The sequence below is a fragment of the Scleropages formosus genome, chromosome 20 (genome assembly GCF_900964775.1).
Source record: "Scleropages formosus chromosome 20, fSclFor1.1, whole genome shotgun sequence".
NCBI classification, from domain to species: Eukaryota; Metazoa; Chordata; class Actinopteri; order Osteoglossiformes; family Osteoglossidae; genus Scleropages; species Scleropages formosus.
This window is the reverse complement of record NC_041825.1, coordinates 20,836,853-20,864,097: the sequence shown is the minus strand read 5'-3', so window position 1 is coordinate 20,864,097 and position 27,245 is coordinate 20,836,853. Positions and strand designations below refer to the sequence as shown.

The 27,245-nt window shown below is 42.5% G+C and overlaps 1 protein-coding gene across 2 annotated transcripts in view; it reads right to left on the bottom strand.

Annotated features, from left to right (window-relative positions):
* Window positions 1-324: 324 nt before the first annotated feature.
* Window positions 325-27,245, bottom strand: part of myh10 (myosin, heavy chain 10, non-muscle) — a 67,295-nt gene continuing 40,374 nt past the window's right edge. Inside the window, exons 14-42 of one of the 2 annotated variants that reach the window (XM_018761841.2) lie at window positions 25,088-25,261; window positions 24,568-24,741; window positions 23,848-23,962; window positions 18,757-18,950; window positions 17,850-17,971; window positions 17,348-17,417; window positions 17,039-17,199; window positions 16,256-16,364; window positions 16,036-16,167; window positions 15,621-15,827; window positions 14,489-14,626; window positions 14,246-14,369; window positions 13,945-14,116; window positions 6,858-7,070; window positions 6,437-6,581; window positions 6,016-6,222; window positions 5,125-5,229; window positions 4,455-4,607; window positions 3,909-4,157; window positions 3,536-3,748; window positions 3,116-3,328; window positions 2,794-2,955; window positions 2,527-2,655; window positions 2,348-2,436; window positions 2,125-2,248; window positions 1,812-2,020; window positions 1,523-1,631; window positions 1,158-1,330; window positions 325-988 (exon numbers count right to left, since the gene is read on the bottom strand). In XM_018761841.2, coding sequence (XP_018617357.2) covers window positions 844-988; window positions 1,158-1,330; window positions 1,523-1,631; window positions 1,812-2,020; window positions 2,125-2,248; window positions 2,348-2,436; window positions 2,527-2,655; window positions 2,794-2,955; window positions 3,116-3,328; window positions 3,536-3,748; window positions 3,909-4,157; window positions 4,455-4,607; window positions 5,125-5,229; window positions 6,016-6,222; window positions 6,437-6,581; window positions 6,858-7,070; window positions 13,945-14,116; window positions 14,246-14,369; window positions 14,489-14,626; window positions 15,621-15,827; window positions 16,036-16,167; window positions 16,256-16,364; window positions 17,039-17,199; window positions 17,348-17,417; window positions 17,850-17,971; window positions 18,757-18,950; window positions 23,848-23,962; window positions 24,568-24,741; window positions 25,088-25,261 — 4,530 coding nt within the window. In that variant the 3' untranslated portion in view covers window positions 325-843. The remainder of the gene's footprint in view (window positions 989-1,157; window positions 1,331-1,522; window positions 1,632-1,811; window positions 2,021-2,124; window positions 2,249-2,347; window positions 2,437-2,526; window positions 2,656-2,793; window positions 2,956-3,115; window positions 3,329-3,535; window positions 3,749-3,908; window positions 4,158-4,454; window positions 4,608-5,124; window positions 5,230-6,015; window positions 6,223-6,436; window positions 6,582-6,857; window positions 7,071-13,944; window positions 14,117-14,245; window positions 14,370-14,488; window positions 14,627-15,620; window positions 15,828-16,035; window positions 16,168-16,255; window positions 16,365-17,038; window positions 17,200-17,347; window positions 17,418-17,849; window positions 17,972-18,756; window positions 18,951-23,847; window positions 23,963-24,567; window positions 24,742-25,087; window positions 25,262-27,245) is intronic. The other variant, XM_018761843.2, reaches the window with a different exon arrangement.

Here is a 27,245-nt window from a genome sequence, read left to right as displayed (position 1 = left end):
AGTATGAAATGCGTTTTCCTTTATATGTATATTTCAAAAAAGGTGTTCAGTCATTTGCAGTTAGAAGGGTTAAAGATGGCTACTGTTTTGTCTGTATTCCTCTTTGCTGCAAATGCTGAGAAAAGTCTCAGGAAGAGAGTGCAGCTCAGCTCATTCATGGCAATAACTGTCTACACTCACCCCATCAACACGTCACCCAGCCCAACGGGCCTCCCTCAACATAATTTTGACTAAATTGTTCCAGTTTAAGATATGTTTCTAAGCAACCTATATGAATACCTAAATGACTTCAGAAATGTAGTTATTTAGCTGTATTTGAAAAGAAAGAAAAAACACCTATCAAATTGGTTTTCACAGTTTGAATTTTCCAGTCCCATTCAGAATGTCTAAATACCGTTTTTACAGTTGTGCTAATTATCGGCCTTTGAAAAGGACTATCGTTCAACAGAAGAAGAGTGCCCAGGAGGCAGACTTAGCTAGCAAATGGCTTTACGTTGCTTATCGGTGAGGAAAAAAGAAAATATTCCTTTCATTGTTAGACAATGTGCATGGTATTTATGCACATGTGCGTGCGTGTACACACACACAACCAAAGTTCATGTAAAATGCACTTGTACCTACTATTCTCCAAAGCAGAATACATTATGTGAAGGCTACGGCTATATTAAGACGCAAGAGATCAGAGACATGCTCAGCTTTGCAGCTTGCCAGGGTAGTGTAAGGCAGAGTTGTGGCCCCCAGGGAAGTGGGTGGCATCCCTGCAGCACTGGCATCTCAGGGTGGGCTGTCTGGGGTGAGGAGGGGAAACCTAGGCGCTGCTGGACGCTGGCCAGCCTGAAGCCTCTATTCCGTCAGCCCAGCTTGCGTTTCATTCACGTCGCTGGTCCTGCTGTCCGCGTCGTCATCCGACTGCTCCAGCGATGCGCCCTCAATCTGGAGCTGTCGGCGTCCAGAACGACTCGATGAGAAGCTGATGGGACCTCCTCGCCTGTGTATAGTGAAGAGTGTTGGGACATCATTTGAAGGCTTTGGTTACAAACAAGATTAATACATCGAACAAAGCCCATAGAAGCACATTGGTGGTGTCCAATGTACGGTATAAAATGTGCTCTCGCACACGTAGAAAACAAATCTACTACAGAAGACCTTTTTGGTACCTCAAGCGATTCTTAAGTGTGTGGACCTCCCGGCTTAAGCCCTCGCTGGCCTCAGTGGCATCTTCCAGTTCCCGCTGCAGCTTCCTGCGGGAGGCGTTGGCGCGTGTCGCTTCCTCCTCTGCCTCCTCCAGCTGCCTCTTCAGCTGCTTCATCCTCGAGTTTGCTTTCTCCATCTGTCGAGTGAGGTGAGGACAGGCGTGAGTCCGCGAACAGAGTTTCGCACCGAGTGGCAGCTCTGCCTGTAGGCCACCGGTCTTGTGAGATGGATGAGGAGTCCAAAGTTCGGCTATAGAAGACCACAGTTACCGAAGCTTCGAAAGTAATGGCCAGAAAGGACCAAGCCAGGGGGGTCTTTGGTTCCTCACCTGCTCTTTGTACTGGTCAGCATGGCGACGCTCATCCTCCACCTGCATGATCACCTCCTTGAGCTTCTTCTCTGTGCGACGCACAACCTTGTTGGCTGCAGCCCTTTCTCTGGGAAGAGGAACAAGAAGCATTGCAGTTGTGTGTATAAAACAAAAAGGCTACAGCTTCCAGGTCACTTGAGTGTTTGATGCATGAAGCACTGTTGCTACAGAATATTACCCAGACATATACTTTCAGCAAAGACTATTACTAATGAAATGGTCAAACAAAAATAAGCTGCTTCCTTACTTAGCTTCTTGTTCCAGCTGTTCCTCCAGCTGGGCAATCTTGGCCTCCAGGGCAGCAATGGTGGCCTTGAACTTGCTCTTCACCGTCCCCTCCAGTTCCTGCAGCTTGGCCTTGAGCTCCTTGTTCTGGCGCTCCAGTTGCTGCCGTGCATTCTCGCTCTTCTGGGCTGCACTGCGCTCTCCTGCCAGCTCCGTATTCAACGTGTCCACCTGCAAAGGAGAGAAGAACCATCTGAAGTCATTGTAGCCTTTGAAAGCTCACCCTGACTTTTCTTTGCTTGCTTTCACATTTTCCTCCCGGTTTTCAGCCACACCTGCATGGTGGTCTTGCGGAATCGATCATTGAGCAGCTCCATGTTACTCTGCTCCTCCTCCAACTCCTCTTCCAGTTGGGCAATACGAGCCTCCAGTCTCCGCTTCTCATCCAGCAGAGCTGATCTATCTCACAGAAATAAGACATCAGCACAAAAATACAGTAGATATTTTTCTACTTAGACTGAGCTCAGTTAAGATGGGTTAGATGACAGTGCCACTTACTTGCCCGTAGCGCTGTTTGCGATCTCATCAGCCAGCTCGTCCCGCTCCTGCTCTGCGTGGCGCCGACCCCTCTCTGATGCTGCCAGATCCTGAATGTGCACAGGAATGGTCACAGGGACTCAAACAAGCTCATTACTGAGTACCAGTGGTGAGGCTAGAACACAAGGCCTTCAACATACCTCTTGGAGCTGGAGAATCTCTGCTTCTAAACTCTTGAGCTTCTTCTCGTTCTCCTTGGACTGAGCAAAAATCTCATCACGGGAGGCACGGGCCTCCTCCAGCTCTCTTTGATAGTCCTTCATCTGTGCCTAGACAGGCAATAAAGCCAGTGAGTAGACTCATCAGGCATCTTATTTAACCACTTGCAAGTTCTGAGATGCAAGAAATTACCACTTAACTTGTGACATTTAGTACTTCAGCAACAAAAAGTCAAGCCCAGCACTTACCTGGAGCTTGCGAAGCTGCTTGATGGCTTCATCACGAGCCTTATTAGCTGCTTCGATCTGGGCTTCCAGATCCTTTAGATCCATCTCCATTTTCTTCTTGGCAGCCACAGCAAGGGCTCTCTGTTTCCGCTCATCCTCAAGCTCAGCCTCCATTTCCCGCACCTGAACAGGTAGAACAGCTGTCATCTTGCTGCTTCTGCCAGTATCATGTGACTGTGACTTTATTTTGTAACTTAATAAACTGGGAAGAAACATGTTGTACAACTCTGATTTTAATATGTTACCAACATTCACACACAAAATTAAGGACTCCAATAGCCACCTGTTTGACCAGCATCCTCTTCTTCTCTTCGTTCTGCTCATCACGGCCCTGCAGGTCTCTCTCAAACTGGGCCTTCATAGCTTGCATGTTGACTTCCAGCCTCAGCTTGGCATCCTCAGTGGCCTGCAGCTCATCCTCCAACTCCTCCAGCTGAGTGCGCATCTCCTCCACCTGCTGCTCCAAGGTGCGCTTAGATTTCTCCAGCTCATGAACCTGCCAATATACCAAATCTTATTAAACCAGTCACTAACAAGACAACACAAGAGGGGAGTTACCTGTTATTTCTATTTTACTAAGAATACATTATAACATTCAAACAAGTGCTTGCTGTATCTTTAACTTAACCCCCCCCCCCCCCCCCATTCTCACTTATCAGTGCGGCTGCAACAAATCTAAGCTGGTTAAAAAGTGATCGCTTACATTCTTGCCAACATCATCTTTAGAACTCATGAGGTCCTCCATCTCTGTGCGCAGCTGCTTGTTGAGTCTCTCAAACTCTTCTTTGGCCTCCAGTGCCTCCTCCAGAGCACGAGCCAGTGACAGGGCCTTGGTCTCCTTTTCTCGGGCCTCTGCTTCAGCCCGGTCCCGCTCTTCAGCATAGCGTGCCGAGATGTTCTTTTCTTCTGCTAGCATCTGAAATGCAATAAGGCAGAGTGGACTGTAATATGGTACTGTGCCCTCGTGTTTCTCATAAGTTAAACATCAGGTATGAAAAAGCTGCAGGAAAAGTTCACAAACATTGTAATAAATAGTTCCCGCAAAAATTTTTTGTTTTTGCTATTAAGCAACTTACCTGGTCAAACTTCTTTTGCTTCTTCTCCAGGTTTTGGACAATTTGCCTCTGATGGTCTAGATCTACTAGCAGGTCATCCAACTCCTGCTGAAGTCTGTTTTTGGTTTTTTCCATCTTGTCAAAAGCGATGGCTTTCTCATCCAGCTTCTGACTGGCACACTCCATGTCCTTCTGCAGCTTCTTCTTCAACTCCTCTAGCCCTTCCATCATCCCAACATCATCATCTAGCTTCTTCTTGGTCTCAACCAGCTGGATGATAAAATTAAATGAACTGTAAGCTTCATTATTATAAAGTTTTGGCAACTGGAGGTACAGCAATCACTACAGTGGACATTTCCTTCTATACTATCATGATTTTATACCATAGCTGTTTCAGGTTGCTTGCTGCATTGTCTGAACTTCCATTTAGAATACACAAATAAACAGTGACTTTCAACTGTAAAGATAGTATACTACCATTAGTCTGAATTTTGTGTTCTAACTCAAACTGCTTTTACTACCCACAAGGCCAAATTGCTGTTAGACAGCAGTCTGAATGCTCCTCACCTGGGCCTGCGAGGTGGACAGCTGCTTCTCCAGGTTCTTGCGTGCTTCCTCTTCCTCCTCTTGTTGCTCCTGGAGAGTGTTCTTTTCCTCCTCCAGCTGCCGGATGCGACTGCTCAGATTTAGCTTCTGGCGTGTCTCCTCCTGAAGAAGCTCCTACAAAACACAACCCCACATCCACATTTGTGTGAGAGCCATGATCATTCCAGCTGTAAGGTCTGTCAGGCAGCCGTCCTGTTCAAAAGGGAGACTGCAGCTCAGTATAGCACAAGGGCAGATCTATCCTGAACTAGCAAATGCAAACACACACACACACACACACACACACACACACACACACTTACTTGCAGAACCGCTTATCCCATACGGGGTCACGGGGAACCGGAGCCTACCCGGTAACACAGGGCGTAAGGTCGGAGGGGGAGGGGACACACCCAGGACGGGACGCCAGTCCGTCGCAAGGCACCCCAAACGGGACTCGAACCCCAGACCCACCGGAAAGCAGGACCGTGGTCCAACCCACTGCGCCACCGCACCCCCTTCATGCAAACAAACATTCTCCCATTTTAGATAAACCTCTATGCAGACAATGACATGGCTAATACAAAAGAGACAAACATACCTCTCTTCACCGGACCACATATTTGCCCACCTGTCCTTTCATCTTTCTCACCTGAGTATCCTGCAGCTGGCTCTCCAAGCTGGATGCATCCTTGGCCATCTTAATTCCCTTCTTCTCAGCATCCTCCAGCAGTGCAGACACATTATCCAACTCAGCCTGTACACAACCAAACGCATGATGACATTACTGCCATCATATTAAGTGCCCCACAACATGTAAACAAGCAAAACTGATAGTGACAGTGCCTCATTAAGTTTAGTTTCACTTGAGCCATCACTGTCATCCAAGTGATTAATGAACAATCATGTTGGCACATTCCTGGAATAGTTCTCCCTCGTACAACCTGTATTCTAGATTCAAAATGGTCATACAAGGTTCTGTGTGTCACCACAAAGTCTAAGTACTAATGACCTTAACTGAAATGTATCCACTTGCACATCTTTTATTTTAACTCGCTGCACCCCAACTAGACTGCTACGCTCCTCCACCTTTGCCCATTTGCCAGCTCCCATGCACAACAGGTCTAAAATCAAAAGCAAAAAGGTTTTTGGTTCTGGCTCAGATGTGGCGGAATGAGCTCCCTCTGTCACTCAGAACTGCTGAATGTCTCTACATTTAAGAAGGGTCTCAAAACACCTCTTTCAGACTCATTTATCCCCTAATCAAGCACTTATGATCCATAGATAAACTTTATATTTAATCATTTTTAATAATTTCTTTAATAATTGAAAAGCCTTTATGCAGCTAATCATGTAATGTATATTAAGGTTCATATGGTAGTATGTGACAAATTGACTGCATTAAAGAATCATGTGTCTGCATCCAAATATCACTATTTTGTAGTGTTCTCTGTGATGTACATCACTTTGGAGAAGTATCTACTAAATAAATAAATTTAAAATGATATGACAGCTGTGATATGGCTGTTACACTGAGGCTGACCTGCAGCTTGTGGGTGCGGTCGACCAGTTCGGCCTTGGTCCTCTCGCCCTCGGTTGCCCGGGCCATTAACTCTTGCAGCTGTCCCTCCAGTTTCTTCCTCTTGTGCTCAGATTCGGCCTTGGCCTGCTGCAGGCTCTTCACCTCATTAACCAGCTCCTTGTTATCACCTTCCAGAGTCTGCTTGTTTTTTTCCAGGTTGGATTTCAACTGTAAACACAGATCTGGGTCAGTGTTAGGTTTTGACACTGAGTCTACATATTATTAAAATTCTTCAAAACCTATATCAACCTGCTCATCAGCAGGAAAACAATAGTAAGTGTTAATAAATTCACTTGGCTATTACAAAGAAAGTACGACCGATGCGTAATTTTGCCCAAGTGCTTAGGAGGTTATTATTCTAGTGTGTGCTTCCTTGAATCACCCTTTTGGCCTGCTCCAGCTGCTCAGCCAGCTCCTCCAGGGCTGCAGAATGCCTCTGTCGCATATCCTGGATCTGGGCCTCGTGGTTCTTTGTCTCCTCATCAATGGCCTTCTTTAGTTCTGCCACTTCCTGCTCACGCTTGGTCCTGGTAGGTAAAGGGACAAAAGGGTACAGGGGTAAGATAAAGAAATAAAGGGAGGTCTTCACATGGTGCAGACATCACTGAATAAACACTACAAAATAGGCAAGGCTGCAAAAACTGAGGTGCTCAGCAGAATTAAAATTGAAAATACATACACAGTTGCCTAAATAGTTTACATAAGCAACTTCCCACATCTGAAGTCTCACTAACCTTTTAAGAACTACATCCAATGACAACCCTAGTTCTGAAGAAGGTCCCCTGATGGCTGTGCTAAATTACCTGAGCTCCTGCTGGGCAGCAGTGGTGTCCAATGTGTCCTCTAGCTCTGTCTTCAGGGCTTCCAGCTCCTCACTGAGGTCCCGCTTCAGCTTCTCAGCCTTGTTGCGAGCTCCCTTCTCTGACTCCAGATCCTCTTGCAGCTCAGCCAACTGTGCCTGCAGCTCCCGCACCTGCTTCAGGGCATTATTCTTCAGGGCTACCTCCTCATCACCCCTGATGAGGTCAAGGATAGATGTCACAAACACACAAGAAAGGGAACTTGAGTCATTGATGTCACTAACTGGTGTCTCTTCACACTTTCCATTGAACTAGTCCTATCCGTAACATTCCCAAAATGCACCTTTGATATCACAGTGCTATTGATGTCAAAGACAAAATGATTACAGTTCTGGGTAACATAACTGGGTAAAGAACTGCACTGCTCTGTGATATTGATTCAAAGGAACCTGTAAAACTAACAGCAGCAGATCCTTTCACAACATACTAAAAAGACCTGAAAGGACACTTAGGTTGTGTTTGCCAGAGCTTAAAACACAATGGAAATGTTTTTTCCATTTTGTATTACAAATGATTTCTTTATTGCCTTCTCATAGACACTTCCATAGACAACCTATGCCTCCCCTAACACAAGGTGGTAGTTGAAGAACCTTTAAAGACAAATATGGAGCCACACTACAGGAGATGCAGGAATTAAAGTGAGCGTGACTTCCTAATAGCTCTCACTTGTCCACCATTAAAGACATTTGCGTAAGAACTACATACGAAATCCAAGTCTTTCACAGAAACCTGGCTTAAAAACCAAACCAACAGGACCATGTGAGTGCTGAATGCTAATGAAGCTCCAATGATGTTCACTGGAGCTCATCTGGTTCAGAGCATCTTCATAAAAAAAGAATCTAGAAAGACTAAACATGTGTCAGTGAAAAGCATTTACACTAGTTAGTCTAGTAAACTTATGATACTATATGCTAAACCTGAAAACATGGAGTACAGCTGGCTGATATGAAAAAGAACACTTGCCGACAATTTTTCTGTTCACTGCACCGTTGGCTTACTGGTACAGCGAGTAGTGTTGGTGCCTCAAAGCTTCTGAGCTATACGTTTAGATATTGGTTAAAATTTGAGTGAGTGTCAAATTTGCATGTTTTCCTTTGCTCACATGGGTTTTGTTTGAGCGCTCAGGTTCCACCCCCCCCCCAAGGTCCAAACACACTGTATGCATTTTCAGTGGACTGGGGTGCCCTGCGACAGACTGGCGTCCTACCCTGGGTGTGCCCCTTCCCCTCCAGCATTACACCCTGTGTTGCTGGGTTAGGTTCCGGTTTGCCACAACCCCGCTCGGGACAAGCGGCTTCAGTCAGAGTGTGTGAGTGGGGGGGAAGAAAAAAAAAAAATTTCCCACTGCGTCTGAGTGTGTGCATGCCTCATCCAGGGTATATGCAGTCTCAACCCTGCACTGAACAAGCAATTAGTGATAATGAATGTACTATTTTAAAGCACTATAGTTAAATGTTTAACACATGAAAGGTGTACTTTACAAAATCGCTAAAATTACTATGGATGTAAAAGAAAATTTGTCACTCGGATCAGACTAATTTTATATACTTTACACGTACTCAGATGCAAATGTTTAATTGTTGTCCAATCTACACTCATAAGAAAACAAACATGTAGGAATGTTTGAACAGAACAGCTGCCTAAAGATTTGGCACCCGGTCATTAATGCAGTTAATCATTTCTAGCATGTCAGGAATTTAAGTAATGACCCCAATTTCATATGCTTAAACATTTGTTTCCTGCTTCTTTGCCAGACAACTCATTCACAAAACCACACTTTGCCAAGCCCCACACTTCAAGAGGAAATGATCTCCAATTAAATTGCCTTCAAAAGATTAAAACCCTTATGTATTTGCAAGCCGTCTTTCCTGTGATCAGTCTTTATAGAATGTGATGAGTTATCTGTGACTATGCATACAGAATTAATGCGTTCTGTTGCTGAGCGATCACGAGTGCAAATAAATTCGGCAAGGAGCATTATGGTATAATGCTAACAAAGTGAGGTAATTATTTCATACAATATATCATTCATACAACTGCTGCATCTGCAAAGCCACCAGCGTTGCGAACAGCCCCTCTCATGGACTTTTCGCCCTCTTGCCACCTGGCAGAAGGTACAGGAGCATCCGTGCCACCAGCAGCAGACTCCGCAACACTTTCTTCCCTGAGGAAGTCAGATTACTCAACACCCTGCTGCCTCCCAACGCTCACCTGGCAAAGTCAAAACAGCTAACCCAGCATGACTCCATACCACTGCACACCTGCGCTTTACAAAGTTGCACCAGAACTTTTTCCCGCTACGCTACAGTTTACAGTCCATGTCCTGTTCTGTAATATTTATTGTCCTGCACTCGTCTCACACTGTTGTGTATTTGCACTTCATGTAGTCTTGCATGCTGTTCTGTGTTGCACCATGATCCAAGAGAAACATCTCGTTCCACTGTACGCAAGCTATATAGAGGAATACGAAAAATCCACTTGAACTTTTTGTTAAACCTCCAAAGGGAAATAAATTCATGTAAAATGCAACTGGAACATTCTACACATTGGCTGTAATTTAACAGACATCTCCACACGCATTGCCGCCTGCCTGTCGGACATCTCTTCATGGATGTATGATCACCACCTCAAACTCAACCTCTCCAAAACAGAGATTCTTTACCTCCCAGATGGCCTGTCCTCCTGTCACAACCTCTCGATCAAACTGGACAACTCACTCATTTCACCTAGCTCCTTTCCTAAGAGTCTGGGAGTTACGATAGAATGACAGACAGACAGACTCGCATCAATCAACATATTGAAGCCACAACCCAGTCCTGCAGATACATCCTGCATAATATTCGTAGGATTCATCCTTACCTCACTACTGACTCCACCCAACTACTTGTCCAGGCCATGGTGACTTTCCATCTGGACTACTGCAACTCTTCTGTGTGGCCTTCCTGCTAATGCCATCAAACCTCTGCAGCTCCTACAGAATGCTGCTGCACAAGTTGTTTGATTTGCCAAAGTGCTCCCATGTATCTCCTCTACTCACCTCCCTGCACTGGCTTCCTATAGCTGCCCGTATCAAATTCAAAACCCTGGTTACTGTGTACAAATGCATCAGTAGAACTGCTCCCAGCTATTTATAGGACTTGATCAACAGGTACACCCCAGCCAGGCCCCTTCGCTCATCTACTTCTGCTCGCTTGGTGGTCTCACGCACGAAAGGCAAAGCTCGGAGGTTCTCGGTTCTGGGTCTATTGTGGTGGAACAACCTTCCCCCGTCACTCAGAACTGCGGAAACTCTGTTTTCAAGAAGGGTCTGAAAACCAACCTTTTCCAGATCCACTTTGCCCAAGATCTCTTCAGATTGTCTATGGTATAACTGTTCACGCATTGTAACTCCAGAAGCATCCCCAGATATAACCTTTATTCAGTCATTACTCTGGTATTGTACTGCTCATTTGTGTATCTTATAATATTTAATAAAAAATTTTTTAAAAAATTGGTGTGGGTATCGGGATTTGTCTGTCTTATGCACCTACTTGAGTGATGAACCTCGGTGCAGCAAGTGGTAGGGAACAAACTAGGTTTGCTTGAGACTCATGTCTGCAGCTGTCTCCTCTCAATGCAATGAATAAATTGTACTTTTGCTGAGATGTATGTCGCTTTGGACAAAAGCGTCTGCTAAATGAATAAATGTAACATTTTAGGTTTTTCAGAGTGAGTGACTTTTCCCAAAATTTGGCAAAAAAAACCTGTGCAAGACATTCAGAAAATCTGCAAATTTTGGAAAAGACGATTTTTATTTTTTGCAATAACCCAGCATGCATTTCTCTCACATGAATCTGGGCACAGATCTATACTAACTACACAATGCAGAAAGGTTATTTGCAGTTTTGTCAGTGTGCTCAGAAATCTGTGTTGCGTACTGTAGACTGCATGTCACTCAGGTTTAGAATAATCATGCTGCCCATTTTTTTTAGGTTCTAATCAGGGAGTAGTTTTGGTTTTTGGCTTAGCTGATATAAATTAGTCTGCTTTATATTACGGCAGCTGACAGGTATTGGCAGCCACGGGGCAAGATGACTTGGGGTGCAAAGACAAGGGAGTCTCCCTGCATAAGTCATCCACAAATACATGAGTTCAGCTGTCCACACTGTGTTCCGAGAGATCTTGGAATTAAAATATTTAACATTAAAGTTGTCTATGGTAACTGGTGCTGTCATCACAGAGCCAGGCTACAACAACCTGAGGTATCTTCATCTACGAAGCCCTCGATTCTGTTTCAATCTCTCCATGGGGCCCTGAAACTGCCAATCTGACTTCATCCCAGGTCAAGCCTCCCATCTCTCACTAACCCTTCAAAACCCTGAGAGAAACTTGGATCACCCCAGAAAATAGTCACACCTGCAGCCCTTTCCATCAACTAATCCTCCCACACTTATCCATCTGGCGGAGGTGGAGGCACAGGCCTGTCCACCTTTGAATTCCATGCAGTCTCCATCACTGCTCTGACCACACTCTTGGTGGTCATTCTCTATTGCTCTTCTGGCACTCCAGGTTTCATCCTAGAAGACCTTGACATCTTGTTGAGCTCTTTCCAAGGGGACAACCCTGTTGATTATCCTATGCGATTTCAACCATTATGTCGGGGACATTCATGTAAGCAGCCTTCTTTCACTCTAGTAGTCCTTCAACCTCTGTATGTACCAGCCTTCTGCTACTCACAAAGCTAATCACCTTGACCTTAACTGTGGTTGTATTGTCCTCATTGTCACAATATTTTAGCTCCTTCCAGCCCTGCATCACTGCTGCTAACCTCTCTCTGTGTGTGTGTTCAACATCCAGACCAGCATGCTCAAATTCCATCCCATGGGTATCAGATTTATTATGCGCCAACAGACTCAAACTCATAACTGGAAAAAGATTGATAAAAATCAGACTCACGGACTTGGCAGTTCACAACTAATTCCTAACAACCTTCCACTCTGCTGTTTTCTTTGGCTGAAAAACACCCTCCACAACAAAATAGTCTGTCATCAACAAGAGACTTCACCTTCTCTTTGCTACTCTGCTCTCCTCTTCTCCTACTGCTGAATTTTGCCTTGTTTTTCCCCAGAGATAAACTCATCTCCATCACAAACAAATTCAGCATCCAGCTGCTCTGAGCATGTTGGATCTCCATGCAAAGTCTCATTCTTCACATTTCAACCCCTGCAAGAAACAACTGTCTGACCTCCTGCTGTCACACAGAGCCACCAGCTGTTCCCTCAATCCCATGCCTTCACCTCTTCTACAGATTTCCCAGCTACTTATTTCTCATCTACAAGATAAACTACTTACTTTCCTCTGGTTGCTTCCCATCTGCCTTCAGAACTGCCCTCAATTCACTGCCGTTGAAGAAACCCTCTCTGGATCCAGACCCTGTCCAGAACTACAGGCTAATCTCCCTCCTCCCTCTTTTAGTCAAAAAATCTGGAATGGATAACCTGTGACCAGCTATCTGCATTTCTTAACCATCACTTAGATCATTTTTGGACATCAGTGTGGATCCAAACTTGGACATTCCACTGAAACTTCCCTCCTCGCTGTATCAGATGCTCTCCAGACAACTAGAGTGGACTCCCTCTGCTCAGTCCTCATCCTTCCCGATCTGTCTGCAGCATTTCACACTTTCAACCATCAGTTTCTGCTGTTCTCTCTTGGATAGCTTGACATCAAAAGAACTGCAGTCCTACGTATGACAAATCTTACCAAATAGTCGGATACGGCTCCCAGTCACCCCCTCAGCCTCTTCCAAATGATGTTCCATAGGGCTTGGTGATGGGCCCCCAACTCTTTTCCAGCTACACCTCCTCTCTCAGCCTTGTCATCACCTCCCATGAATTCTCCTACCACTGCTATGCTGATACTACCCAGCTCTTCCTCCCTTTTTTCAGCCCAGCCCTTCCTCCCTGGGCTCCTGATATTCTGCCTGATATGGATTACTGCCACTCTCTCCTGTCTGGCCTCCTGGCTTCTGCCATCAAAACTGATGCATGACTTGTGAGAGCTACCAAAGTGCTCTCATGCATCCACGCCCTCCTTGTTTCAGTCCGCTGGCTTCCTATAGCTGCCTGTACCAGGTTCAAAACTTTGGTTAAGCCCTACAAAACCATCAATGGATCTACTCCTCGATATTGACAACTGATCATTTGCTACACCCAAAAAGACTGCTATGTTCCTCCACCTTTGCCTGCTTGGTGGTCCCATACAAGGGATCAAAAATGAAAAGCACAAATGTTTCTGGTTCTGGCAGAGATGAGGTGGACCAACATCCCGATCTCACAACTGTTGAATTTCTACATTTAAGGCTCTCACTTCTCCCCCAATCTCCTAAACGCTTGATAAAGCTGATGTTATCCGTTTAAAAATTAAACCCCATATGCAGCTACTCATGTAATGTAAATTGGTTTAAATGTAAGAAATTAACTGTTCTAAAGCATCATGTGTCTGCATTCAAATCTCTCCTAATGTTGTTGGAATGCACTTTTTGTATTGTTCCTAGAGATGAATGTCTCTTTGGATAAAAGTCTACTAAAGAGTAAATGTAAATATAATGAACAATAATGCCACTCTTTTCTGTTCACATAAAGCATACATTTCTACTGCCAGCATTCTATGATAAGCATTGCAAGAGAAATGGCATTACGGTTTCTCAAGACAAGTCAGTGTCATTGAATTCTAACAACTGGAATGTGCAGTTCACTTATCAAAAGTGCCTGCTCAATGTCAGCCTTTCCTCTGAACAGTTCACTAAACACTGACTGCCCTCCGGCTCTGGCTTGTTAAGACATATTGCAGGCGTATAGGCTGGAAGGGAGACAACAGAATGATGTGGATGTAAAAAGAGAAAGGTGTTCGCTACAAATAAGATGGGAGCAAGGTACACGGTGTGGGCAAACTATGTAGCTATATAAGGATGCATAAACTGAACTGTGCAGAGCTTTGGAAAATACTTTTGCCAACAAATGAACAATGTGATTGGTTAATAAGGACTCGCCTGGCCAATGCAGCCTGCAGCTCTTCCTCCTTCTTTGCCAGCTGGAGCTTCAGCTCCTCTATCTGAGCCTGAAGCTCAGCAATTTGGTCCTGCAAGTCAGTGGTTTCTGCATCTAGTTTCCTCTTGGCCTTCTCCAGTTCCTGCCTTGTTTTCTCCTCCTTTTTAAGGCGCTCTGGGACACACACACACACACACACACACACACACACACGTATAATTGGGCTCATGCATTGTGTATTGGAATGTATGTCAACAACAGTAATGCAACAATGAGTGCCATTCATTGGGAACATTTCCTCACCTTCTAGGTCAACCATCATCATCTCCTGCTTGTTCTTCAGCTTTCCTAAATTCTTGGCCTTCTCCTCCTCCTCAGCAAGAAGTGATGTCATCTCACTCACACGGTCCTCTAAAAGCTTCTTCTCCTGCAAGGAGACAACAGCAGCTAAAATTACTCAAAGCCAAATTCCAGACCAATTGGAATGCCCCACAGGTAGCTCTGTAGCCCATCCTTTTCCTATTGTACTCTGCTCCACCTACTTACCTTTGTAAACTTGGAGTTCTGGTCTTCTAACAGCAAGATGTCCTCCTCCATCTTCTTAATCTTAGCTTCAGCTGTCACTTTCTCAAGCTGCAGCTTCTGCCTGGCAGCCTCCTCTTCATCCAGCTGCTCCTCCAGGTCCTGCAGTATGATGTAAAAGCACACAAACACACATCTGGCAAAATGAAACTCATCTGCAAAATGTTTAAGCTAAAATACCCCCTGTATTAATTATGAACACTCAGTTGATTCAGCATAACAGTTAAGATAAAGCTTGCTTCATTACACTTACAGCCAATTATGAAATCCTACTTTTGACCTATAAAGCAGTAGATGGCACTGCTCTGCTTACCTTTGTGGGATTGTTTCTTGCATCTCATTACAATATTGTCGTTCATTGGATGCAGGTTACCTTAAAGTACCTGTGATCAATAAGACCTCAGGAGGAGGTCACACCTTTAGCTACAGAGCACCTAAACTGTGGAACAATCTACCAGTTACTGTCAGAAATGCCCCGTCTGTCTCAGTTCCCACATCCAAACTAAAGACTTACATGTTCACTTTGGCATATTGCCACAAAATTTAATTCCACGTGGCTGTTTGTTTTTCCCACCTCTGTATCAAAACATTAAAACTTATAAATTACTAAATTTCTTCTTGTTGAGCATTGTTTCCCTACAATAATACCTGAGGAGGCCAGCAGTTACAGAAGCACCCCATACTGACTGAGGATGACCAACCGCCATGATGGACGAGACATACCTTGCTGAACTGGGAAAATGAAGCTACCATACAGTTACAATGCCATTGTTACCTGTAAATTGACTTGGTAGTCTTATTTAATTTGCAATGCCCGGGAGGGATGAGCAGCCACTGGCACTTAAACCCCCAGAGGTCCCCCCCCTCGACTTTCAGTTGAGTTTTTTTTGTTCCTTTCCTCCATGGCCAGTAGACATATTATAGCTTTATAAAAGCATTGATAATGTATTACATCAATCGTCTTGTCTAACGTATTGTTTTCTTTGCCTTACGCCTGTGTTCAAGCACTCTAACTGCATGAGAAGAACGCTATAAAAAATATATTGAAGTACAGTCCTTAGTAGGCACAGTTTTTTAAGCTATGTCAAACACTCACCTGGATATGTGTCTGCATCTTTTTCTTCTCATTCTGCAAGCTTTGGTTGCGCTCTTCTTCTTCCTCCACACGAGCCTCAAGGTCATGCAAGATTTCTTCTAGCTCCTGTTTCTTTGCAGCTAGACGAGCACGCATCTCTTCTGCCTCAGCAAACAACTCAGTTTCTGCCTGCAGCTGCTCTGCAAGGATGTTCTTTTCCTCCAGGACCTGTGGACATCCAAACCCCAGAGTTAAAATAAGTTTCCTACCTTTCTTCTTTTGATGGATGGGCATTTTGCTAACCACACAAACATTTGAGCAAATACAGAATGTGTTCAATCAGACTTTTTGGGGAGATTCTCAAAAATGACCAGCAGAAAACAATAAGTCTGCAAAATTTGGAGGGTTTCCATTTTTATAACATGGCAGCACTGACCTGCTGGTGTTTTCTCTCCATTTCCACCAATTCATTCTCAACCTTGCTCTGTCTCTCCTTCACCTTGACCAGCTCCTCATCCTTGGCCTGCATCTCCTCCTCCTGCCTGGTGACCTGCAGCAGTGGCTTCACCTGCATAACAGCCAAGGCAGCATCAACTAGCACATAAGCAAAAGCAGAAAGACTGAACAGGTTGGTGAGTGATGAGTTGTACCCTCACCTTAGTGAAAAGTCTCCACCACTGCCAGTGACGTAGCTTCAGGTAAGCAGCACAGTTCCTCTGCAGCACTTTTAGAGCACTGAGCTGCTGCTGCTTCTTAGCAAAAGCTCTATACAAAGAGACATGCAAAAAACACTTGTTCAGCTGATGTATTTCAGCAAAACAACATACGCCATTAACCTACCTGCCGTTATTGATCCATTTATACAGCATGGTCATTTTTACAGGAGCAATTTTGGGTAAGTACCTTGTTCAATGGTACTACAGCAATAATTGAGATTCAAATCTGTGACCTTCAGATCTGAAGGCATCAGCTTCAACCACTATGCCAGCAGCTGCCCCTACATGATTTGTAAATTTACATTTTTTCATTTGGCTGTTTATTTCTCCAAAGCAACTTAAATGTAAATAAGTGAGTTAGCATTGTAACAGCTGTGTAATGCTACTGGAGCAATTTAGGGTAAATATCATGCTCAAGGGTACTACAGGTGGAGGATGGATTCAAACCAATGACCTTTTGGTCTAAACGCAGCAGTTCTAACCACTAAGTTACTAGCTGTAGGACTTTAGAATGTCTTTTAGAAGCATGAAATTTAAGATAATGTGCTTTTTTTGGCAAACAGTTATTCACATCTTTCTCAGTGTGACACTATCCAGAGTGCACTACACTGCAGTTGCCTGTGTATGTACACCCAATGTTGGGGGGGGGGGGGGGGGGGGGGGGGGGGGGACTATGATAAACACAAAATTACTATAGAAATCACGTCTCGCCATTACACGCACTTGCGAGCCAAGTAGCCACGACAGACAGACTGGAAGTAGATTATGATGTCTGTGATCTTTAGGTCCCGCTCCTCCTCCAGATGTGCCAGAACCCCAGCTCTGAAGAATATCTTGCTCTGTCCAATCCGGAATAGGTTTGGGTCCAACTCCAGGGCTCGGATCTTGGGTAAGAAAACGAGGAAAAACAGAACGTTAGTAAATGGGAAAAAAATAGGCTTAGTACATCTTAATAAAACTGGGAGGGGGGGGGAAGAGATACCTAATAACTGATATTTTCAGACTTAAAACTGAAATTGGGCAGGGACTTACCATCCTCTCGCAAGCTTGTTTGCCATCCATGAAGCCCTTGGGGATTGCGTTAGGAGTCAGGATTTCGTATCTGTGGAAAGACATGGGTGAAAAGACTGGGGTTCTCTTTTGTGGAAATATTTCAGAGACCAGTGCATCACAGACAAAATGTAAGGAGTGTTAAAAGACAAACACCTGACCAACTGTGCTCTACTCGGTGGCTGGGATCATAGTGAGCTCATGCCCTCGAGGCAAAGTAGTATGGAACTTGGGTTCTCTTTCACAATCGCAGTGTAAGTACAAGGAAAACAGTGCCAAAACCAGCACTGCATTACACATTTTATCATGAAATATCATAGATCATACATGTAATTGAGACAGGCATGGACTGAGTGGAGTTCAGACACATGCAAAAAACCCAAAGATCTACTCGAGATACCTCTGGCAAATTTTAAATTTAGACTGCACACACACCTAGGGCAAAGTGAGAGGGAGAATTTATAGTGCATGGTAGTCTAGGTACCTCTGTCTGAACTCCTGGAAGATGATCCGGTTTGGAAAGCCCTGCCTACAAATTCTGATTCCTTCCAAGACACCATTGCACCTCAGCTGGTCCAAAACAAGATGAGGGTCCAGCTTACCAGCCTAAGTGATGAGAGAGAGTGAATATCAAGTACAGTTATGGAACAGCAGCGGGTGAATGTCTTTTCAAGTGTGTTTCACATCTCAGAGTCAATTTACTTAGAGTTTAAAAATCTGCCTTTCATTTCAAATGCTTCTATTTACATTTTACCATTTAAGTCAGAAAATTCAAATTTAAAAAGTAACAAAAAATTCCCACTGATCATCTCAATAGGTTGTAGGGTAAGTACATCTATGATAGCTCTCATTGCGGATTAAAAAAAAATTAAAGGCTTGTTTGAACAGATCATGCTGAAATAAAATAAGTCGACTGCTGATAAACAGAAAAATGTCCAACATCACCTATGGAGACATGATAAATAGCTCTAAATTCCAAACCAAAGCTAGATGTATTTATTTAGTAGACACTTCTCAAGAGACATACAATCTCTACCCCTTAATCTACGGTGATTCAAAATGCAAGATAGACTAAGATTATTCACTCATCTATATACTAGAGCAATGTAACACACACACAAACAAACATAAGGGCAATTTCAAGTCACCAATTCACCCGAAACATGTCTTTGGAATGTAACGGGAAACTGGAGGAAACCCATGCAGATACAAAGGATAACAGGGAACTGCACACAGGCTGAGCAGGGATTAAACTCATATCCAGTAGCACAGCCCAGGGAGACAGGAGCACTGTATTTCACCACTGTGCTGGCCAGTTTGTACTGGCAGCACTGGAAATGTGCCGTGTGATCTAAAGGGGTTGTATGCACAGAGATAACAGGGACACGTACCCTCTTCTCATGGTTGGGGATGATGCAGCGGACAAAGTTGGGGTTGGTATTCCTCAACGTGGCCATCAGCTTGGTGAGTGACTCCTTGTACAACTGACCCACTGTGCGGAACATGCCCTTCTTGGTCTTGTAAGTGGCTCCAAAGGTGGTCTCATTCATTCCTGCCACCTGGTCCAAGCCAACAATGCGGTCCACTGACAGTAAAAAGGGGGTTGGGGTAGAGAGGTCAGGACGAGAGATGGGAGAAGCAGTTGTTTAGAGGGGGATGGAAAGGGTCAAGGTGCCAGCATAAAGAAGGCAGCAGGAAGTGAGGTCAGAATGGATGGATAAATATAGCTACATTTCTACACATTGCCCATGATGCACAATTGACACCTAGCAGGAACATGAGGGGATTGCTGCAGCGAGGGCATAGTGGGTGTCCTACAGCTCAGAAAGCAGAAACAAAAGGAAACTAATAGCAGTGCTCAGAAAACTAACATGAGGCCTAAAACTCAGAAGAATTGAAGAATTCAAAAACAATCCAGATTATACTATTGCAACAGGCACAAGCAATGGTATAGATCATGGCTGTCCCTCCTTCCCTCCTAAAGTCCCCAAAGAACACAGCCAGGAACCATCTCTCATTACTTTCAGGTGAAGGCCAAACTAGGATTCCAAAAACTAAAGCAAATCCAAATAACCCTTTGCGGGTACAGCCTTCAACATATCTTGCGTGTACCGTAATCTTCAAGAAACACCTAAAAAAAGGCAGGGTGAAAAGGGAGAATGTTACATCCCTATTGATAAAGGGTCATATTTGCATGGTGAAAAATACTTGCATTTTAGAAACTATTAGTTATGTCATTTTGAAAATGTTTTCCTTCAAACAATACTAGTAGACTTTGGCTCTCCCTTTATAACCTGTCTACTTGATGCAGTAAAAACAAGTACTTTGAGAAACATTATCTAAACTGCTCCAAGAAATTGAACACCAACAGTTATTTGTCACCATCGGTGTGCATTTTACAGGGATCCAGAGGCCAGCACAATTACATTGGAATGTGGCTGGTGGCGCAGTTATTTACTCCTTAATGTGTAAAGGAGTCTGGACCATGCAAAGTATTTTACCCTAAAAGAGTACAATGCCGCCATTTCTTTATTCAACAATCAGTTATGCCAAAATTTACATGACTTTCCTTAAGGAAAAATGCCCAAAAAATGCCAAAATATTCACCCGACTAATTCAAAAGGACATTAGAGTTATGTTGTACTGAAAGGCTGGGGAATGAGGGGCAGGGCCTGATGTAAGCAGGGAAAGATGCCTGTACAAAGCGCCTGCATTCCTTTTCAGTAATATTTCACTTGGCAGGCCATTCCACTGGCACAAGTCTAGCATGCTGTCCCATCAGGCAAATCCGGTTCTGTGACTTCATCTTTAATTGTAGTTTTTGTTCCACATAAAAATGATTCCATAACTTACTGCAAAAATGATTATATGTCTATCCATTTTTATAGATGCTGGAAAATTAAAAGCAACACACTGCTAGAAAGGGGCGTGAAAGCAAAGCTGCATGAGGAAAGCTACAGTTTTGGAAAAAAAATGTACAGCTGTTTCCCTTGGTACCCATCATGTCCCATCTGCTGAAGTATGTTACAAGTGACTGAGCTGTTAGATGATATTTCCAAGCACAATCAACAATAAGCTGAGTAAAGCCATATACTTGGTTGCATGGAAACTGAGACCACACTTAAGGCTTTTTCTACATCTCTCTACAACAGTGCTTCTCATGACATGTACTTTAACCAACTTTACTGTGAATTCTATGCCTTAGAACAAAATCAAATCTATCGAACTCCACACCAGCACAGCCGACCATGTTTAGACAGGGAAAAGGATGCAGACATAGTGTTTCAATGTTTGAGAATGTAATTTTTCTTCTCAGCTGTCACTTAAATCAGCAAAATCAATCGAGTAATTTACCCTCAGTATTTTACTTCCATGTTGTCTTCTAACGTAGTCTATTTGTCGTCACACTGAATTTACACTCAGCACAAATCACCCTGAAAGGGTACAGGAGAACCTCCATCTCTCCATGTGATTACAGAATGGCACTTTTATAAGGAAATTTGCTCAGCTGTACCTCTGAATATAAATGAAGCTATAATGTAAACCACATAATACTTCTGAAACTGATGTCTAAACCAACAATGGCTTCTGTGACAGGCACTTAAAAAGTTTCCTTACTCTGGATATGCTCCCAGAAGAGAAAAGATGGTAAGTCCAATGTTTTCCATTCTTTTAATAAAAAACACCTCTCTCACACACACACACACACACACACACACACACACACAAAAAGCAGTACTGTAGTGTATGAAACTTGTATATAAATTGACTAATTAAAAAGCATAGTTAAGTTCTGTATACTTCTGGCATTTCACATGCATGTGTTGAAACACTACATTCTACTGGATTGATTCTGCAAGTCAGGGGAAATCTGAAATTCTAAACACGGCCATCTAACGGGTCATGGTATCTCTATCCCTCAACATAGATTTTTGCCTTAAACCTTTATAAAAATGGCTGAAGGTACAGTTGCACACACTATATTTGTAATAGATGTAGGTTTTACTATACATATACTGTATGTGTAGATACCTTTACAGCATTAACATCAATATGGATTTTTAATACTCAGCATGAGACCCAAATTGGGCCCTAGTCATCTGTGACAGGAATGAGAATCAAGATGCTAGAACTTAAAGGATTTAAATTTGCTGCATGTGACACATTGTACCAGTTTGGCTCTTAAAATTAAACACTGAAGCATGAAATCTGGTTAAAAATGCTGGTGATACAATGAATATACAGTACAAATATTAGTCATATGATTTTTAGATTAATGCATTATTGTCTTGTCCTATCCTATTTTGCTCTGAATTATTTCTGTAAACATTTATTAGACCACTGCTACTTCATTGAGACAGTATTCTTGGTACATTCACACTAAAGCATATACTGCTAAGGTTAAAGTGGAAAAAAACAATACATGTACTTAAATCTAATTTTGGACTATTTATAAACTGGTTGTTTGCATTGGGAAAAAAAAAAAAAAAAAAAAACATTTAATAAAGTGAGGAGGCATTTACAGTCTGATGTACACCCACCTAGTTTACCACTGATAAAGCACATGTTCCGATACTAGGGCCTAGCAAATTACTTAACTGACAGGTACAGATAGAGATGACAGACCACTTAGCAAAAAGGTGGTGCAGCGGGTTGGCCCTCGTCCTGCTCTCAGGTAGGTCTGGGGTTCGAGTCTCGCTTGGGGTGCCTTGTGACAGACTGACGTCCTGTCCTGGGTGTGTCCCCTCCCCCTCCAGCCTTACGCCCAGTGTTGCCAGGTTAGGCTCTGGCTCTCCGCGACCCCGTATGGGACAAGCGGTTCAGATGGTGTGTGCGTGCTTAAATCATACTATTTTCTACAAAAATGAATATAAATGGTATCTTTCAATGCCTTACAATGCCAGTATCAATTAAGGCTAAATGCAAGGTATCGAACAGAGGATTCCCAACGCAAATCAGAATTTAGCTGGTCAAAACGAACAAAGTTGTCCTTTTCTGAATAACAACAGTATGCACTAATAAAGCCTGAGCTGAGGTAAACTGATCAGGATGTCCATCAAACAGAACTAGTACCTGACAGGACAGCATTGCTAAAAGGTACCATCATGATCCATTTACTGTGCCTGGAATGCATCCAGATCATGCAAGCCTACAAGCAATGAGGGCTTCTGAAAAGTACAGAATGCACATTTTAAGTGTAGGCCTGGAGCTTTGTATACATTCACCTGCAGGGTCATGGAGACTAGGTATATTGTCATAGAAAGAGGCCCTTTGAATATTCTGAATCTCTACAGCAGAAAAACAGAGAAAAGGGGGGACAAGCAAAAGTAAGACAGAAACAGAAGGACAAACAGACTTTCACACACATGCACAGCAACTCACAAACAGACACGTTAGTAGTGTATGTGATTGGAGAATTCTAATCACACGACAACCACAGATAAGGAAATCATGCATTTTAATAAAGTGTCATACTGCAAGCAACCAGCACAGTAAAGCCATCATTTCTTCAACACTTTCCATTTATGCCTGACTTAAAAGATCAATCAATGACTTTTTAAACCAACCATTTTCTGTAAATTCTAAACAAAAATAAATAGATGAAATGTCTGTATTGTAGAGAGGCGCTTACATTGAACACTTTCTAATCAGTATATGAAGAAGCTCTGGTAAAACGCTAAATGACAAGATCAAAATCGTTTGACAGCTGTTTTGAAAAACTCATCTTTCAGCTCTCAATGATAAAACATCTTTCTCTTGGGCAGAAAGAAAATATAAATAAATGGGTCCTGTTAAGTTAACTAAAATGCAAAATAAATCTTAGTGAAGCATTTAAATTATGATGGTCACCCATAAGTGGATCAGTCCACTTTTTCCTGTTTGACTACTTTCTCCTTTGAACATTTGTTAGAAAACACAAACTACTTGCTAGCAACCCTGCAACTAAAGTTACGTAGAGAAAAAAAAAAATCCCACTTATCCAATATTATTACTACAAAATAAGGTGCTGTAGAAATGGTACTTGAATTCATAGCCCATGGTGCCCTTTTTTTAAAAAAAAAAAAAAAAAAAAAAAAAAAAAAAAAAAAAAATCAGCATAACGCTGGCCTACATGGTTTTCTGTTGCTAGAGAATACACATCCATTTTATAGTTGCCAGGCAATTTACTGTTGCTTCTTAAGTTATTGTAAAATGGATATTAACAATGACATTCTTATTCATTAATCAAAATGACATATTTCATGATTTAACAATTTAAAATATGATTAAGTTCATAATTTAAAACTTCTATCTAATCTAAAGTCAGAATGAAAAGATTTTAAATTAAATATATATACATACACACATACAGAAATAGAATGAGATTAGGTATGTATGTAGTGTAACGAAGGTGACAGTTTATAGATGGGCCCCAAATTATAAAGCCTTCTGCTCAGCATGTAAGAACAAGGATTCCCCTCAACCCTGGGTTAATAACTCACCATCCTTCCACAGCTCGGCTACAAACTTGTCCGCTGACTGGTGCAGGAGTGTGGCCACATTGTCGTTTAGAGGATCCATGTTCTTCATCAGCCACTCATCAGCTTTATAGTCCACCTGGAAAAAGGATACGAAAATTTCATTTGTAAGATCTTTGACCTAAAATAACCTCTGTACAAACACATATGAACTAAACTTCAATAATTCCACAGCAGCATTTCAGGTCGTACTCCAATAATGGATTAGAGAACTTTTAAAAGCATACATGAGCATAAGATGCTGACAGAAAACGATGATGTGGTTTGAGCACTGTCTTTGTAGAATAGGGAGAGATGAAAAGGCCACAATTTACGCAACAAAAAGTAGTATTTTGCACAGTCTTGTAAATGGGGAACAGATGTGAACTACAGGTTTTCTACATAGAAAGTAAGAATCCCATGCTAGAAAATTTGAGCCAACTTTCCTCAGCAACATTTATCTAATCAATAAAAACAAAGTCACAAACAGAGAAACAGACAGCTAAAGGAACATGATGCATTCCCCCTGGTGTACATTTGCCAGCCTCTTGACATAAAATGGGATGTTAGTTTTTTCCTCTCCCCAAACAACTTAGGGTGATGTCATGTAACTGTGCAATATGTATATTTAATTGTGAAAATGCCCTCAGGAACCGCCATTTGGATGAACAAGCAAAGAGGCTGTGATTTTTCAACTATCTGTACCCTGCCGGCATAGTGGATTATGCAGAAGTCTGCTTTATCCTTCAGTTGCCGGGGCTTCTGGAACTTGGGGTGAGTGCCCTGCTCTTGCACCAGTTTCTCCACAAAGGTCTTGTCTGTGGCCTTGGGAAACCAGCACTCCTCATCCAGAAGGGCCAGAACACCAGGTGGATTGGCCTGCAATGTATAAAACAAGAAGAAAATTTAGAAAGGTAGACAAGAGGTTATAGTCTAAAGGAGAAATATTTTTCACAACACTGGTATAAAACAGTTCTATTTTTGGTCCCGTCAAGCCATGCTAAACTTCATTTCTGACACTGTCTCAAAGTTCAGAGAGAGTCAAGATGATCATTATGGGAATTAGGCTGCTTGTTGCAGAGCTTAAGAAAAGCCTACTATCAGCGATACTATCGGCTTATAAACCCTCAGCTTAAGAGTCCTCCATTAAACTTGATGCCAAAATCTCAAAAACAGGTAGTAGTAGGCTTGAGAACACCTAGACAAGGAACTCAGGGATACAGACCGGCCTCTCAATGAGGTCTATGCAGGGCTGCAGGTCGAGCCCAAAATCAATAAAGCTCCACTCAATGCCCTCTCGCTGGTATTCCTCCTGCTCCAGGATGAACATTGTGTGATTGAAGAGCTGCTGCAGCTTCTCATTTGTGTAGTTGATGCAGAGCTGCTCAAAGGAGTTTAGCTGCAAGGAATAGCAACAAGAATGGATATTTATTATTCTTTATTTAGACGTTTTTTGTCCAAGACAACATACAAACATTTACCCATTTATGCAACAGGGTACTATATAACAGTGGAGCAATTCAAAGTACCCTGATCAAAGGAAAAACAAGTAGGGGGTGGGGTTCAAACAAAAAACCTTCAGGGAACACAGCCCTAAACACTAAATGAAACTGTCATCATTACATTCTGTGTTGGCTACTAATGAGTTAATTCAACAGCAAGTACTTGACCTCCAAATAATAAAAATTTAAGAGTCTGTCTCAATTTTAGCTGTCAGTACTATTCTTTGTGAATTGCAGCAAAAAAAGCTTTCAGTAATTGGACTCAACAAATAAAAACTTATGGCCTAGAATGTAAGTACACAAATTCTGAAGAAACTGATTCAAATGTTAGTTGATTTAGAATGATTGTTACAACACAGAACTATGGTTGCTACTTTGAAATACTCCTGTGTTCAATTTTGTCATTCTACATTTTCCACAACCTATCAGAAGCTAACAATCAATAGAGTTGTTCTAAATAACACCTAAATACTTTAAATTTCTCTTTCTGAACTGTGCTTGGATTTATGTCTTGAAAATATCTTGGAAACTTTTCTCCAAAGCAGCTTACAGTGTTAAGTGAATTATCCACTCATTTTTGTAGCAAGGTAATTTTTACTGCATCAGTTCAGGGTAAAAATTGGTGAAGGGTACACAGTACAAGGTGGGATCTGTATTCTGGTCCTTTAGATCCTAACACAAACTATAAAACATTAACTATTAACACAATGTAGCACACGTGGCCTTCCAGACAGTCTGCAGTATTATGGCAAGGGGTCTCAGGTGCCAAAGCCACATGCATGACCCATTTTCTAATTATCACCAACCTATTTAAACCTCTTTCCAGCAGAGTACGGGACCTGAGACTAGAAGTCTGAGGCTACCAACTCATCACAACTCGAGGTTAGGCCTCATCCTGCCTCCATTTCCCCATGTGTAAACCCTGTACAAACCTTGCACCACCATCCCCAGCAATCCTACACGTGCTACCACTGTAAAGTATAACAAAGACTCTTCTGTCCTGTGAAACCTATGTGCTACACTCAAGTTACTGTAACAATGGGCTCTTGAAAGGAGCAAGGCTGAGGATGGAAAGTTTAAATTAACAGAAATGAGCTCATTGTCCCTCCTTGCTCCTGTGCTTCTGCAGCCAGATGTGCCACAATCATTTCAACTGCTTTCATGAAATGAATAGCCTTAGACCACCATAAATAAAACCTTAGTTTACAGATGAAGACCAATGATCAAAATATTTACCAGTAATGCTACACAGCATCTAACAATATGGTGTGCATGTGATTTAGAGAGTGACTATAAAAGTGTTCTTTCGAACTTTACTTCTGTATATCACAAACATTTGTGAACTGAATTATCAAAATATCTGTCCAGTGTGCCATGTTCTGTGTGTCACGCACCCTGTGCTTGTAAGGTAAACTGTGGACCATTGCAAATCTGCTACTGAACAGATGGTTATTCATAGCAAATTACTGAATTAAACTTTAAATGGTAAACTAGAAATAACTGCTATAAATATGCTGATGTCATTGTAATGCTAAAACTTTTCAGTTTGATTTTTAATTAACTAGGTAACACTGTCTGGAAACCAGTGCTTTCCCCATAAGAAATAACTTCATCCTGTGACAACAGGAATTTGTCTAATAGGGTCATTTTATAATTCATATTTCCAGAATAATTTGATCAGTGTCCCAATATCCAAATAAAAGGTAAAAAACAAACATCACAAGCTTAATAATGGGCTGAAGTATTGGAGACAATTTTTGCTGCAAAGTGCTGAAGTTCTGCTTCTCTCCCCCCTTATGAAGGGGTTGCAGAGTAGGCTAGATAAGCTAAGATTGAGTCACTAGTTACTTGTGACCATCCTACATAATGCGAGGGCCAACC